Source organism: Patella vulgata, chromosome 4 (genome assembly GCF_932274485.2).
Source record: "Patella vulgata chromosome 4, xgPatVulg1.2, whole genome shotgun sequence".
Taxonomy (NCBI): Eukaryota; Metazoa; Mollusca; class Gastropoda; family Patellidae; genus Patella; species Patella vulgata.
The window spans coordinates 85,002,730-85,017,280 of NC_065882.2; the positions used below are offsets into that span (position 1 = coordinate 85,002,730).

The window sequence follows — 14,551 nt, forward strand, 5'->3', positions numbered from 1 at the left end:
CTAGCTGTAATGGTCCACTATGCTGTCATGTTCCTGAAGCACCACTGTCCCGGCAAAAACCGGGATCGAATCCGCGACCTCCAGGCTAGCGAGCCAGTGTCTCACTCACTGGGCCACCTTGGCTCATGCAACGACGATGTATTAAATATAAAAGAAAAGGTAAAATATAAAAACAAACAAGATTAAAGAATAAACAACGGGATTAAGTAGAAAATACATAAAAAAAACAAGTTCAATTGGTTGTTTAACATCAAAACATTTAAACATACATTATGCAAGAGTTAAATCTGCCAATTGCAGGTCTTTCTTTGGGCCTGAAATGTTATCTAAATTATTAATTATACATTAATGAACTTATCCAGACCATAATCAACCCTCGATGGTATTGCTAGCCTGCGATATTTATTGGGTTATTATCCCATTTGCTGTTCGACTTCCATTCATAATTTAATCATGACATGTATGATCGAGACTATGTTTTTTTATCGTACATACTTTAGTAATGATGATCGAGGCTAGGCCGAAATTTCAATCGCTTAATTCTCGGTTCATAGTGGATCAATTTGACTGAAATTTTCAGCAAATTGCCTTTACATTATCTAGTTTTTAACTGTTATAGTGAGAACTGCCAGCTCTTTATCTAATCTCCCATAATGTATCTTCAACTAAAATTCAAACAAATAAAGTATTTAGTTACGTTTAAAATAGGACTGGCGAATAATGAGGGGTGGGGGGCTATTCCATAATTAGGGTACAATAATAGAGAAAGCTCGCCACTCATATCACTAGACTAACGCGATTTTTATTTTAGGGGAGTTCCTTTACAGGGGAGGGGCCAGGGTCACGTATATCGTCATATAGAAAAACGGCAGACCACCACTACTACACACCGCACGTGCCAGTATTGCGTATCGTAAAATTAAAGTAATTTAATATTATTAGTCACCTTAAAGTTGTAATATTGCCCAGAATGTAATTCAAGTAATTTAAAAATTAATTAATTCCTTTAAGCAATAATATTGTTTAGAGTGAATATAGATATTGAACACCTTACACTGCAATAATCGCCTGTTGCACATAACGTCACTTTAGTGTTTTAGGTATAAAAGTATCACAAAGGGAATAGAAGATATTGACAAAAACTGGAGGGATTAAGGTAAGGTACTTTAACTGTAACAGGATTTTCCAACGTGGTTGTCCCTTGTCAGTGGTGCAGGACTGAGGGCCTGACACGGACAGCTGTCTAGTCTTTCGGGTGGGACGACAAACCGAGGTCCCGTGTATACATTGGCGTGCACGTAAAAGATCCTTTGGCAGTTGAAATTCAAAATAAGTGTAGGTCATAGTGCCGCTGCCCGGGCAAAATTTCTCTCATAGAAACCTGAATGGCGTATGCCCTTCTTCATTAGCCCAGTCGGTGCAGAACAGTAGGTCGTTAAACCCCATTTTATTTTATAATCGGATCAGATAGAGAGAGAGATGGGGTTTAACGTAACGTCCACACGACACAAACCACGCCACTTCGGGACTAACAGTAGGCCGTTAAACCACATTTCATTTTAACTGTAAAGACCATAGTATGGAGAATCGATCCTACAGTATTTAGTAACTGGAATAGTTTGTAAGAAGTCCTGACTGATGGCACGTAGAAACTGTACATTTGTTTACTATCTATGGAAATATTTGCGGAAAACAAACTGGCGACGGGCTTTTAACATAGCGAACAGCATGGAACGATGAAATTTGTCACAACGTTGTAGACTTACTGAATTTTATTATAATGTTATAGTGTTCAAAGTTTGGATACTTAGATTTACCTCTATAGGAATTACCCGTAAACTACAATATTGTCAAAAATTCCGTTCAGTATTTACAAAGACACGTGGAAGTAAAAAAAATTTCATCGATCAATGTTCTTCGCTATGTAATCAGCCCGCCGCCATTTTGTTTTTTCTGAAAAAATATTAGGCCTGTTTTAAAACCGATTGAGTCCAAGTCGGGTGATTACTCTATTTCGAGCGAAGACATTAGCCTTTGAAGGTTTGACAAGACGTGTGCAATAATTTCAACCACCGTACTGGTTGTTCGAAGCTAAGTCTCGCTCCTCCATTTTTAGCTTAAATTAAAATATGGCTGAACTGTGCTAATCTATTTAATATCGAAGAAATCCGATGCCATCGAGAGTTGATTATGGCCTGGATAAGTTAATTAATGTCTAATTAATAATTTAGAAAACATTTCAGGCCTAAAAAAAGACCTGCAGTAGGCAGATTTAGCTCTTGCATAATTTATGTTTAAGAAGGTGGAAATTAAAAAAAAATAATAATATTTTAGCGAAATTATAATACAACCGAAATGTAAATGTAGATGGTCTCGTGTACATATTTGCGTGCACGTAAAAGAACCCTTGGCACCTGAAATTCGATATAAGCTACAGGTTTTAGCACATTGCATGGCATATTCCCATCTTCATTAGAAATGAAATGAAATGAAATGGGTTTAACGTCCTACTGTTCTGCTCCTATACTGGGCTAATGAAGACGGGCATACGCCATACAGTGTGCTATGAGGGAAATTTTGCCAGGGCAGCGGCACTATCGCCTACTCTTATATCGAATTCCAACTGCCAAGGGATCTTTTACGTGCATTCCAATGTATACACGGGACCTCCGTCCTGCATCACTGACAAGGGGGAACCACGCCGGAAAATCGGGATGAACTTTCTCCGTAAATGCAGGAATCGAACACCCGACCTCCTGGCTAGCGAGCCAGCGCCTTTACCCACTTAGCCACGTGATCCCCTCATCTTCATTAGCCTAGCCTGTACAGACATATAGAATGTTAAACATTCCATTAAATTCTTATTTTAAAATAAATAAAATAAATTACCCGCCTTAAAGGGTTCAGACATTGTTTGCTTGCCTGCACGTCCTTGGTGGCGACCGTAGAAGGTCTGATTGAAATGATATCGTGGTCTTTACATAAGAAACATAGACTTGGCAATCTGATGTCTAGGACGTCAAGATCGATCCAGGCCAAGGTGTTCAATATTTTAACACCGTGTTTAAAACACATTTTCGTCTTCATCTAGTCGTGACGTTGGTTTTTTTTTTAGGGTTGGGGGTGTCTCATAAATGCATATTCCTGAAGCAATGGCCCGAGAAATCCCTCTCTGTGGGATTAGCTCTAATCAAACGGAACACTGCGAGGAGTATGCACAAATGAGGCATAAGGCCTAAATTTTATTTTATTTACAGATGGCGAAAATACCTATTGCGATTTTAATGATTATGCTGATGTTAAGCATCATTTCTCACGACATAGTCTATGGGACTGCCGTTAACAGACGTGGTGGCTATGGTGCTTGGAAGAAACGGGATATGGTAGAGAACATTGATGACTTGGCAGAAGTCGAACGATTTGTACCTGAACGAAAGACTGCTGATTCTTAGCGTTAAAAGATACTAAGACTTAGCTCAAGAGTACAACAATTGAAAAAAAACCACACCAACTTTTTCGTTAGTTTAGCGAAATTGTTTCAGAAAGATGTTTTATTCGAGGTTTCAGAACATTTCCGCCGTATACGTAGATATTTTCCTACGAACCAGTAAATCTGATTTCATTCACTCACCTGTGCTTTATTCAAAGTACGGCAAGGTCTTCATTGCGTTCGCAACGGACTTTTCAACATACTATAATTATGGACACAGCTCATCAAATATTCCTACGCCGTCACCCACGAATGTAGGGCGAAAGTTATTTTTAGTCTTTCTCTCCCTTTCCCGTAAAGGGACAATAACACTCTTGCTTAAAGGGACAATAACACTCTTGCTGGCTTGAAAGCTCCAGAAAATATATAATATCTCTATCTAAGTACTAGATGTTTAAGTGTCCTACCTGTTGTGTAAATTATCCATTACATCCAATTTTACTTGTCCAGAGGGTTCGAAAATATTTTTAAATCGAAGTTTCATTTGAAAAGGTTTACGTTAGACGTTTCAAACCATTATGTTGAATTTTTCAAAATTTTTAAATAAGGTGTGTTAAGATGAAATTTGTATCATCATTTTTTTTTATTATTATTCTAAAATAGTACAATTTGTTGACCAGAATAACGATTGTGACATATTATTCAGTTACAAGGGTTGTATTGAGCCTTTAAGTGATCTGTGGTAATATATTATCAACATACTATTCTGTGTTCTACATGGACTCAGACAAGCAATTATTTGCCCATTGACTTCAATGTTAAATGGCTGTAACATCACAGACTGTAGCTCTTTGCTCAACATTCCGTTGGTTCCAATCTTTATATAGGCACAATGGGGACCACATTTGACAATTTCCTCATCATAATTTTGTAGGGGGTTGACCGTTTAGATTTTTTGCTACGGGGATTTGAAGTTGACTGGGGTGAAAATCTCACTTCCGACACAATGATTGCTCTGCAGAAAGACACTTTACACCCCCTATCCCTCCGCTGTAATATCATCAGTATTACCCACAACTGATATGAAATTGCAAATTTGATCCCTTTTCTCCAATTCTAGACCAAAAAGTCAACCAAAAATGCACTAGGGGAGAAAAAAATTAAGGGAAAAATTGTCTATTTATAACTCGCAGTACATTTGTGAAATATGGGGAAATAATTACTAGTCTTAGTCCACATCGTCCTATTAGAGAGAGAGAGAGAAATGGGGTTTAACGTCCACTCAACACAAACTAAGTCATTTCGGGACTAAGATATGGTTTTAATTTTATTTCAATAATTCGCTTGCGCGTAGGGGTCTTTAGCAGTGGGAGGAAACCGGGGGACCCGGAGAAAACCCACGAGGTTGAACAGGCGACCCTACTCCTTGTCACGTACAACCGGGGATTCGAAACCACGCCAGTTGACTCAATGACAGGCTTTATGATACAGCGCGCACGTGCTAACCATTCGGCCATCCAACCCCCCTGTCCTATTAGAGACTCAACTCTCATATATCTTGGTCAATATATAAATAGGTCCATTAGTAAATATATGAGACATAAGACATATATCACAATACGGAAGTAAATGTGGTTCGAGTTATTAAACATGCAACAGCTAATTCTTCCAATTACAGGTCTATTTTAAAGACTGTCACGTCACAGACAACTGTTGAGTTGTTGACTTTGAAGACTGTCACGCCACAGCCAGTAATCAGCTGTCTAGTTTAAAGACTGTCATGTTCGAGCTAGTTGTTGAGTTTATAGCCCCCTGTCCTGCACCACTGACAAGGAGAAACCACGCTGGATCCGGGATGACTATGCAATGTATCTAAAAGAAATAATGCTGAAATTGTGCCCTGTAACCAGCAACATCTGTGACGATAAACCTTTCTTTTTAACAGTTTTAAAAAATTGTCATAAATAATTTTAGGACCGTAACTAGCTCAGAGCAACCAGGGGGGGGGGGGGTGAGAAGTGTTCTCAGGGGTGCTGTAAAATTGACGGACAATGTATTATCAATTTTTTTATGGTCGAAACTTATTTCACGGGGGGGGGGCGAAATTTTTTTCAGGGGGGGGGGGGGCATGTGATCGGCATTGATCTTTAAAATAACTAATCCATGAGATTTATTCATGTGATTGACATTTAACTTTAAAATCAACGTTTTCTCACGGGCATGACGCACAATGCATACAATAAACAATAAACATATCATCAAATCAAGGGATTAGATCGAGGTGGGGGGATTTAAGCGTTCCTGCACTGTCTAGTCCCTGTCACATTCTGATACGGGTTTCACGCAAAATGAAAACCAAACTTACAACACGGGAAACAATCCAAATGAAATGAAATGAAATGGGGTTTAACGTCCTACTGTTCTGCTCCTATACTGGGCTAATGAAGACGGGCATACGCCATACAGTGTGCTATGAGGGAAATTTTGCCCAGGCAGCGGCACTATCGCCTACTCTTATATCGAATTCCAACTGCCAAGGGATCTTTTACGTGCATTCCAATATATACATGGGACCTCGGTTTTTCGTCTCATCCGAAGGACTAGACAGCTGTCCTTGTCAGGCCCTCAGTTCTGCACCACTGACAAGAGGAAACCAGAGACAATCCAAGAAAAGGCGTATAATTCACGTGGAGGCATCGGTACCTACAAATTGTAGTTCGTCTATTTATAGTAAGTCTCTCCCTGTCTCTTTTCTCCCCTTTTGCATGCCCATTTTTGTTGATGTTTTGGTCTAGAATGGACGAAGAGGGTTTGAACTAACATTTTCTGTCAGGTTTTGGTGAATATTCATGATTTTGAGGCGGAAGGATAACAGAGTTATGAGGTTGGTTACGGTAACTAGATACATGTTCTTAGTATGCTTCTTCAAGTTTGTGTATCTCAAAATTTTGGTGGTCAACCTCATACAAATTTTAGTGGAAAGACATGACCATTTGTTCCTCTGTCTGCAGGTAGGCAAAGAGGCCAAAATTAACATTGAAGTCAATGGTGAAATTAATCGTGGTCTGCCTCCACCAATGTTGTTGAAGAAAACGTTTTACAACTATGGATTAAAAATAGGACAAGAGTCCAAAACGATGACTTTGATAGCAATGGATAACGTTTAAAAGGTGCTAATTAGCTCTATTCTGTGGCACCTTTGAATTTCTTATTGTAATTTCTTATTAATTATGTTGGGTGAAATAGTTGGACGGTCCAAACTGAAAGACAGCCGTGTAATACTAGGGGTTATTTTAGTTATATAAAAGGTGCTCTGTTTAATATATTGAAGTGCTTAACAGGGGCGGATTGGGGCCAGGAACCGGCCCAGGCTCCCGTGTCGGAGCGGCCCCTTTTTCCGACCGCGGAGCCCGGACGGGGGTCCTAGGGCTCTCCACCTGGAAAATTTTGAAAAATAATCCCCAAATATGCGGTTTGGTGGCATATCTGATTATAATCTCTGTCAAATAACATATCTCATAAATCGATTAATTTAGGCCAAAACCCCGCCCTGCAAGTAATTTACAACCATCAACCTGTGAAATTATCATATCGTCATATTATGCAGGATTCCGAATTCCGGCCCACACCCAGCACACCCGGCCCAGAAAGTCTATTATACCAGCCCATTCCAGACTCCAGTGATGGCGTGGCGGCCCGTTAAAGCCACCGGCCACATACAACATGATCATCATCGCTCCATGGCCGGTCCAATACCCCCTCCGCCCCATATAATGTTCAGCAGAAAAGGTGTTTTTTAGACGAATTGGACAAAATTATTTTTTTCATTTTTTCCGACCGGCCCTTCGGGCAATCCTCCCCTAGTGCTTAAACAAATGGTGACAACGAGAAATAGGCTTAGTAGGTATTTTGCAAGATTCAACTTACAGACAGTTCCTTTCACCATCAACTGCTGAAAGTAGGGTACTATCGTCCAGTCATCTCGTGCACAGATAATCCAATTAAATAGAATAATGTTGATGTAAAACGGTGCCCATACGAAACACTTAACCAAAAATGGTATTTGCCCCGCCCTAATAGCTGACAGATCTATACTTTCTATATAAGAAAGAGCGGGGTTAAATGTCCTTTCAGACACCATTCGGAGTTCCTAGGGGAACATCATACCCACAGCCTCCTCGGCTCACAGACCGAGGGGGTTTTCATGTAGACTTAGAGAGAGAGAGAGAAATGGGGTTTAACGTCCACTCGACACAAACTAGGTCATTTCGGGACTAGCACATGGTTTAGTTTTATTTCAATAATTCGCTTGCGCGTAGGGGTCTTTAGCAGTGGGAGGAAACCGGGGGACCCGGAGAAAACCCACGAGGCTGGACAGGATGTAGACTTAGAAAGGAAAGCGTGATGCCGCAAAACCCAAGCTAGGGATAGAGAACCTATATTAAGCTTATATTTAAACATGCAAGAGTCTAATCTGTCTATTGCAGGTCTTTCTTTAGGCCTGAAATGTTATATAAATTATTAATTAGACATTAATTAACCTATCCAGACCATAATCAACTCTAGATGGCATCGCTAGCCTTCGATCTTTAGTGGATTGTGAGCCGATTTACTGCATAACTTTCCTTCACGATTTAACGATTAAATGGATAATCGAGATTATGCTGTTTATTGTACTGACTTTAGTAATGATGATCGAGGCTAGGCGGAAATTTCAATCGCTTAGTTCGCGGTTCATAGTGGATCAATTTGAATGAAATTTTCAGCAAATTGCCTTTACATTATCTAGTTTTTAACTATTATAGTGCGAACTGCCAACTCGTTATCGAATCTCCCATAATGTATCTTTAATGCCATAGCAGTGTGTGTAGTTTCCTGTATATAACCATTGTATTATGGATGTTATAAAAACATAGTTAAACTAACAAAGTATTCCAGATTTCAATTGATCCTTGAAGTCAAACTTAGTTCCTAAATGACTGTAGTGTCACAACCGTTTGCGCCTGCTTAGTCCATTCTACACGGTTTCTTTAAAGTTGCAATTGCAAATTTTCAAGTTATTTTTTTAAAATGTATTAAAATAAAGCCTTAAAATAGATGGCCATAAACAGTCCTACCTTGTTAAAGAATAATCCTATAATTCGCTATTGCCAGCTGAGAAATTGGCAAAAATATCATTGTTTAACTTCAAATTCCAACGTTGGAAAATGGCTGCCCCATGTTGTCAATAGCAAAACAGGGGAGGTCATTGTGTTGTTATTTCCTGTATCATACATTTTTAAGGGTGGGAAATAATGCCCATGATCGTATAATAGGAATTTGATAACCTATTGAGCAAAAGACATAGAAATAATTATGTTTTGACTTTATTAGAAAATTTGAAATTCTCGCTTTAATTTGTCGTTTGTGAATCAGCCATTACTAATTACTTCAACATTGTCTTCTGGGTTTGTTCAATACAAATGGGGCTCGAAACCATTATGATATCATTTGCTAGCAAAAACCAGACTTGTTTACAAAACAAACAGATACTTGCATAAAAAAACATTAGTAAACAATTTAAAGAATATACATAGTTAAAGCAATTTAATATTAACATATAAAACATATGTAAAATTTAAAAAAAAAAAAGATCTAGTCAATATGTCATTATATATAACAGTTAAATCGTTGCTAGGAAACACAAAAACAACCGAGAACAGGCCCCAAGTTCAAAAAGCCTTCTTAGACTTAAATTGAGAATTTACTCAACTTTCAATCACTGCTTATAAGAAATATTTTGGTTCCAGAAACACAACACTTTGCACATAGTTTCTTATTGATGTATTTGATACATTGAAACAACACAAGTTTTATAAAGGGCTTTATATTAGTTAATATAATGCGAACAATTTTGAGTAAATTCTTAACTTAAGTCTGAGAAAGCTTTGTGACCTCGGGTCCAGCTCTTTTTAAAAATCAGTCTAAAACAACTGTATATCACAATTCTACTTTTGCAAACACAAAATCGGTCTGGAGTTCGTATAAAGAAGCGCCCATTGCTGTTAACAATCAGCCTAAAACGATTTGTAAAACTTAGTTTTAAACAACTTTATCATATTTAATCGTCGCTAACAAATGTCGGTCATATTATTATAACAAAATACAAGATCTAGATGTTGTCCTCTTTGGTTCCGGCGATGCGGGGGTTGTGGGGTTTAGGCGTGTTTCGGGCGCTGCTTTGGTTGATTCTGTTTTCTTTGGAGGCGATACTTGCTGTCGGGGCTCACCTTTTGGTTCCGGTAACCTTGGTTTGTTGTCGTGTACTTTAAGTTTGGTTTTATCGTCTTTCTCGATTTTTTTATCAGCAGATTGGATTTTATCTTCGATCTCGATTTGTTTATCAACGGGTTTGGTTTTATTCTCGATTTGTTTATCAGCGGGTTTGGTTTTATTCTCGTTCTCGATTTGTTTATCAGCGGGTTTGATTCTATCATGGTTATTTTGATTAGGCGGGGTGTAACGTTTGACGCTTGTCTGAACGGGTTTTGTCACAGAACTGGCTTTGGATGATTTGACAAAACTTGACGGAACTGTTTTGGTAACATCGGTTTTTTGCGTTTCCGACTGCATGTCATTTTTTGGAATTAATTTTCGGTTTTTATTGACCTTTTTCTCAGATTCATTCACACCTTCGTCAACAGACGGCAGGATCTCTCGAATCTTAGATCTCAACTCCTCAAATTTCGGACCCGACCATTTTTCCTGAACATCAGGATCCGAATGAAAATCAATGTATAAGAGTTCTGTAAACGCCATGCTCATTGGACCTCTAGGTGGCCACGCGGTATTTTCTAATAGAATGGGTATAATTGGACGTTTTAGCGCATCGCATAAACTAACTTCTCGTCGACAGTTGGCTGAAAGTGAATATTTTTCTGTGATACAAGATACGACGATCTTACATCCTCGTATACCACGATCTATTTTATCATAGAGAGAATCACCACCACCCATCTGATATATATCCATCCAACACTGATATCCTAACTCTGTTAATCTTTTATACAACAACATAATATTCTTTTGTTTACCCCATTGATAAGATATAAATACATCCGGGGATTTATCAACCTGGAATGGAAATAAAAAACAATTTTAAACATGAGCTCGGAGTTCCTGGTATCTGCAAAAATGACTATAAAACTACCCCACTTTGCAAAGATGCAACGGAAATATCAATCCTAGTTTTATTCCCATTATAACCTATTCACGGCAAAATGACGATACCCAAATAGAAGACGGTATTCGCCAGGCATTGTCCCCGGCTCCTATTTCCATTTCCATTTCCATCTGGGGGGGGGGGGGGGGTGATGGCCGAATGGTTAGCGTGCTGTATCATAACGTCTGTCATTGGTTTTGATTCCCCGTGGGTTTCCTCCGGGTCCATCGGTTTCCTTCCACTGCTAAAGACCCCTATGCGCAAACAATTTATTGAAATAAAATCGAACCATGTGTTAGTCCCTAGTGTGTCGAGTGGATTTTAAACGCTCTCTCTCGTGGGTTTCCTCCGGGTCCACCGGTTTCCTTCCACTGCTAAAGACCCCTACGCGCAAGCAATTTATTGAAATAAAATCGAACCATGTGTTAGTACCTAGTGTGTCGAGTGGATTTTAAACGCCATAAACAGATGCTGTACAATGACTGCGAATGCATACCATCAATCAATAAACTCACATGTTCATTATCGGTTGTGGTTGATTTATTTTCGTTATTTTGATCTTTTCCTCCGTCATTGGTTTTAGATTTTTCTATTTTAATTTCCTCCACTAAAGGCATCCACCATTTTTTATACACTGAATTCATAAAAAACAACAAAACTTAAAAAGAGTTTATTATTCTTGAAATCATTAAACTAAAATAAACTTGTTAGATTTGAATAATTAAACTAATAGATGAATATTATTACTTTACAAATCAGTACAGTGTATCTGGTAAAGAATGACGTCACAAGTCGTTTGACGTATATTAAATCCGTTATTTGCCCAATAGTCCATCAGTTTATTTCATTACCTTAATTATAAGGAACTTACTTTTATGAACTTTGGATTCATCCGGCACTACGCCGTTCATACTCAACTGCATCAACAATTCCTGAAACTTGGGTACTGGCCAGAATCGTTCATCATTCGTCTCTTCTTCTTTCTTTCTTTGGTAGAACATTCTAAACAGATATTCACTGAAGATAGGTCCCATCGACCCTGTTGGTGGCCACGGACAACTGTCAAATTTTAATGGTATGATTGATTTCTTTAAAGTCACAGCCAGATTCACCTAAAATATTAAATGAAATGAGGTTTAACGTCCTACTGTTCTGCGCCGAACTGGGCTAATGAAGACGGGCATACAGTGTGCAATGTGGAATATTTTGCCGGAACAGCGGTGCCACGGCCTACTCTTATATCGAATTCTAATTGTCAAGGAGTGGTTCGTTTACATGTACGCCAATGAGCGCGCGGGACTCTGTTTTCCGTCCCATCCGAATGACTATACGTTGTACTCACTGAGCCATCTCGGCCCCCATTGCACGTCTGATCTCTGGGTGCTTTGGTTCTAATGTCCCTGCCAATGAGACACAGCCGACATGACACACTGTCCGGTCAATCCAAATTCATTTCCTTACCTCTCGATTACAGTTCGGTGATTTGGCATATTTTTCGGTCGTACAGCTGATAATAACTTTAGCAGCTCGGATGCCTTGATCAATCTTTTCAAATAGTTTATCACCTCCTCCCATTTGTCCAATATCCATCCAACAATCATAGCCAGCCATTTCTAGATGCTGACGTAATAGTTTGACCTCTTGTTGGTGACCCCATTGATAACTCAGAAATATCGGAGGTGGGGTGGAATATTCAAATTCGTCATGTTCAACAACTTGTTCTATAAAACATACATATATCAACCCTATTAAAGGACAATAATATATATTGGTGTCAGTCATTATCACATATGTGATAGAACTGATTAAACACTTTCAAATATAATTTTAACACAGAGATCATTGCTACGATACATGCGTACTAAAGATTTCAACAATCGGAAGTGACGAACGCAAAAGGAAACACGAGTTATCCCTCTGTATAACTGACTGAAGTGGCGAGTGATAACAGATGCATGGGTGGATTTCTGCTTACTAAAAGACCAAAAGTTGTTGTGTGACATAGGTGTGTAAAGGGTAGCAAAGTATACATTTAAAAAAACAAAAAATCTCACCAGCAGCTTTCATAGCATTTTCTACAATAACAGCAGCATCAAGTCGATTGATTTCTTGTAGAGCTGTAAAAACACCAAATGTGGCTTCACTTGTTTTATGAGTGGCATACCATTCATTTAACATGACCATACAGGGATCAGTTTGTTGATTCCAACCTCTAATATCATCATTACTATAACCTAATCTACTAGATAATAATCTCCAATCAGCTTCTGTTTTAGGGTTCAATAGTTTACAAACATCCCTTGACCAGTAGGGGGCGTGGCTTAAAGTCTGAAATAACCAATAATAACTAAGAATACAGCACGATTTATTCAAAGTAAGACATTCTTTGTGAACAAGACTTAAATTTTCAACATTTAAAACAGATAAACAATGTATATTAGAATTCACAAAATACATGGACAATATTTATGGAATTAATATATAAGTTTTATGGAACAGTAGCTGTGATTTTATGATTTTATAATAAAAAAAAGTAAAACACTGTGTGAATTGTCAGCCAATATTACAAATATCCAGGTTCAATAAATATAATCAATTTATCTACGAATCCAGGGCTACCTTTTGGTCAATTTCTTCAACTTTTTGTACCGTTTCGTCCACCACTTCACCAAGTTGGTTTATTCTATTTCCCTGGTCGTCTACATCATATCTTATTTCTGTAATCTGCTCGATGTGACGTCCAACTTCCTCCGTAACTTGGTTGATGTTATTCTCGTTAGTTGTAACTCGTGTATCTAGATTACATATCTCATCTTGTTGTTGATCAATATCATCAGCTAATGTTTCTAAACTAAAACAACGTCATGCAATACTACAAGATTCATATCAGCAATTAATTTTCTAAACATACACAAGCCAAGGACAATAATGTCCATTTACTTCCCTGCTATTAGACCTCGGGGGTGAGACTACTAGTTGTTCTCTCCCATTAATTTCTACCTTTCAGTAAATCTATAATAGTGATAAGTATCTGAATTACATCACTTACCTTCTACCATCTAGTAAATCTATAATAGTGATAAGTATCTGAATTACATCACTTACATTCTACCTTCCAGTAAATCTATAATAGTGATAATTATATCTGAATTACATCACTTACCTTCTACCATCCAGTAAATCTATAATTGCTTTAGTTTGATCCTTGAAATTTTGGTCTGACCCTTGTTTACTTAGTTTCTCTATAAATTGTCGATGTTTCTCTATTAAACTTCTATGTGGTAAAACCATTCCCCTTATTTCAAGAACTATTGTCACCTTCTTAGAGGAAGACGCACTGCCTTTTAAAAATTTCAAGAAAAAATTCAGAATTCTTTCTGCTACTTTCTGCAATTTATAATGAAATTAAAATAATGACATTAAATAGGCGACATCTGGTAGAAGGGATGAGGTATACTAAAACATAGTACATACATTCCCGGGCCTCTTATTTATGGAGAAATCCATACTCATCGTGCCACCATTACCTCACTATTACCTATGGTCAACATGGCCACGCCTACAAAGTGTATGGCTCTAATCAACTTGACTAAGGGGAGATAAATCTGCTTCAAAAATCCTCTTAAATTCTCTATATCTATACTATTGATATGTCTTTAAATGGGCAGTGGTATATAATTATTATTCCTCACCTGATCATATTTGGTCGCTAAAATACCAAGAACTTTAAATAGATAATAATAGACATATTCATTGTATGGCCGTCCGAGGAATTTAGGAATCTGTTTCTTGAATAACGACGGTCGTTTATATGCCAGGGTTTCAAGTGACATTAAAAACAGAGATTGGTGAGTTGGTTCAAAATTATATATAACTTCAATGTACATCTCTATATTATCTTCTGTAAATAACTGAAATAC

General features: G+C 38.0%; 1 protein-coding gene and 1 long non-coding RNA gene across 2 annotated transcripts; one reads left to right on the plus strand and one right to left on the minus strand.

Moving 5' to 3' along the window:
- Nucleotides 1-1,035: 1,035 nt before the first annotated feature.
- LOC126817282 (uncharacterized) lies at nucleotides 1,036-4,054 on the plus strand. Its single transcript, XR_007678958.1, has 2 exons — nucleotides 1,036-1,156; nucleotides 3,258-4,054. It is a non-coding gene; the product is annotated as an uncharacterized LOC126817282 (long non-coding RNA).
- A 4,996-nt stretch (nucleotides 4,055-9,050) lies between these two features.
- On the minus strand, nucleotides 9,051-14,535 carry LOC126817255 (uncharacterized). Its single transcript, XM_056100129.1, has 8 exons — nucleotides 14,324-14,535; nucleotides 13,795-14,018; nucleotides 13,251-13,482; nucleotides 12,686-12,959; nucleotides 12,093-12,352; nucleotides 11,503-11,743; nucleotides 11,147-11,265; nucleotides 9,051-10,543 (listed from the first exon to the last, which is right to left on the minus strand). The coding sequence occupies exons 1-8, from the start codon at nucleotides 14,516-14,518 to the stop codon at nucleotides 9,563-9,565; spliced, it is 2,526 nt and encodes an 841-aa protein (XP_055956104.1). The 5' UTR covers nucleotides 14,519-14,535; the 3' UTR covers nucleotides 9,051-9,562.
- Between the last annotated feature and the right edge of the window lie 16 nt (nucleotides 14,536-14,551).

Coding starts and splice junctions, on each gene's coding strand:
- LOC126817255 (XM_056100129.1), bottom strand. CDS start 14,518: ATGTACATTGAAGTTATATATAATTTTGAACCAACTCACCAATCTCTG. Junction 14,019..14,323: donor TAGCGACCAAATATGATCAG/GTGAGGAATAAT, acceptor TATAAATTGCAG/AAAGTAGCAGAAAGAATTCT. Junction 12,960..13,250: donor TTGAAGAAATTGACCAAAAG/GTAGCCCTGGAT, acceptor TGGTTATTTCAG/ACTTTAAGCCACGCCCCCTA.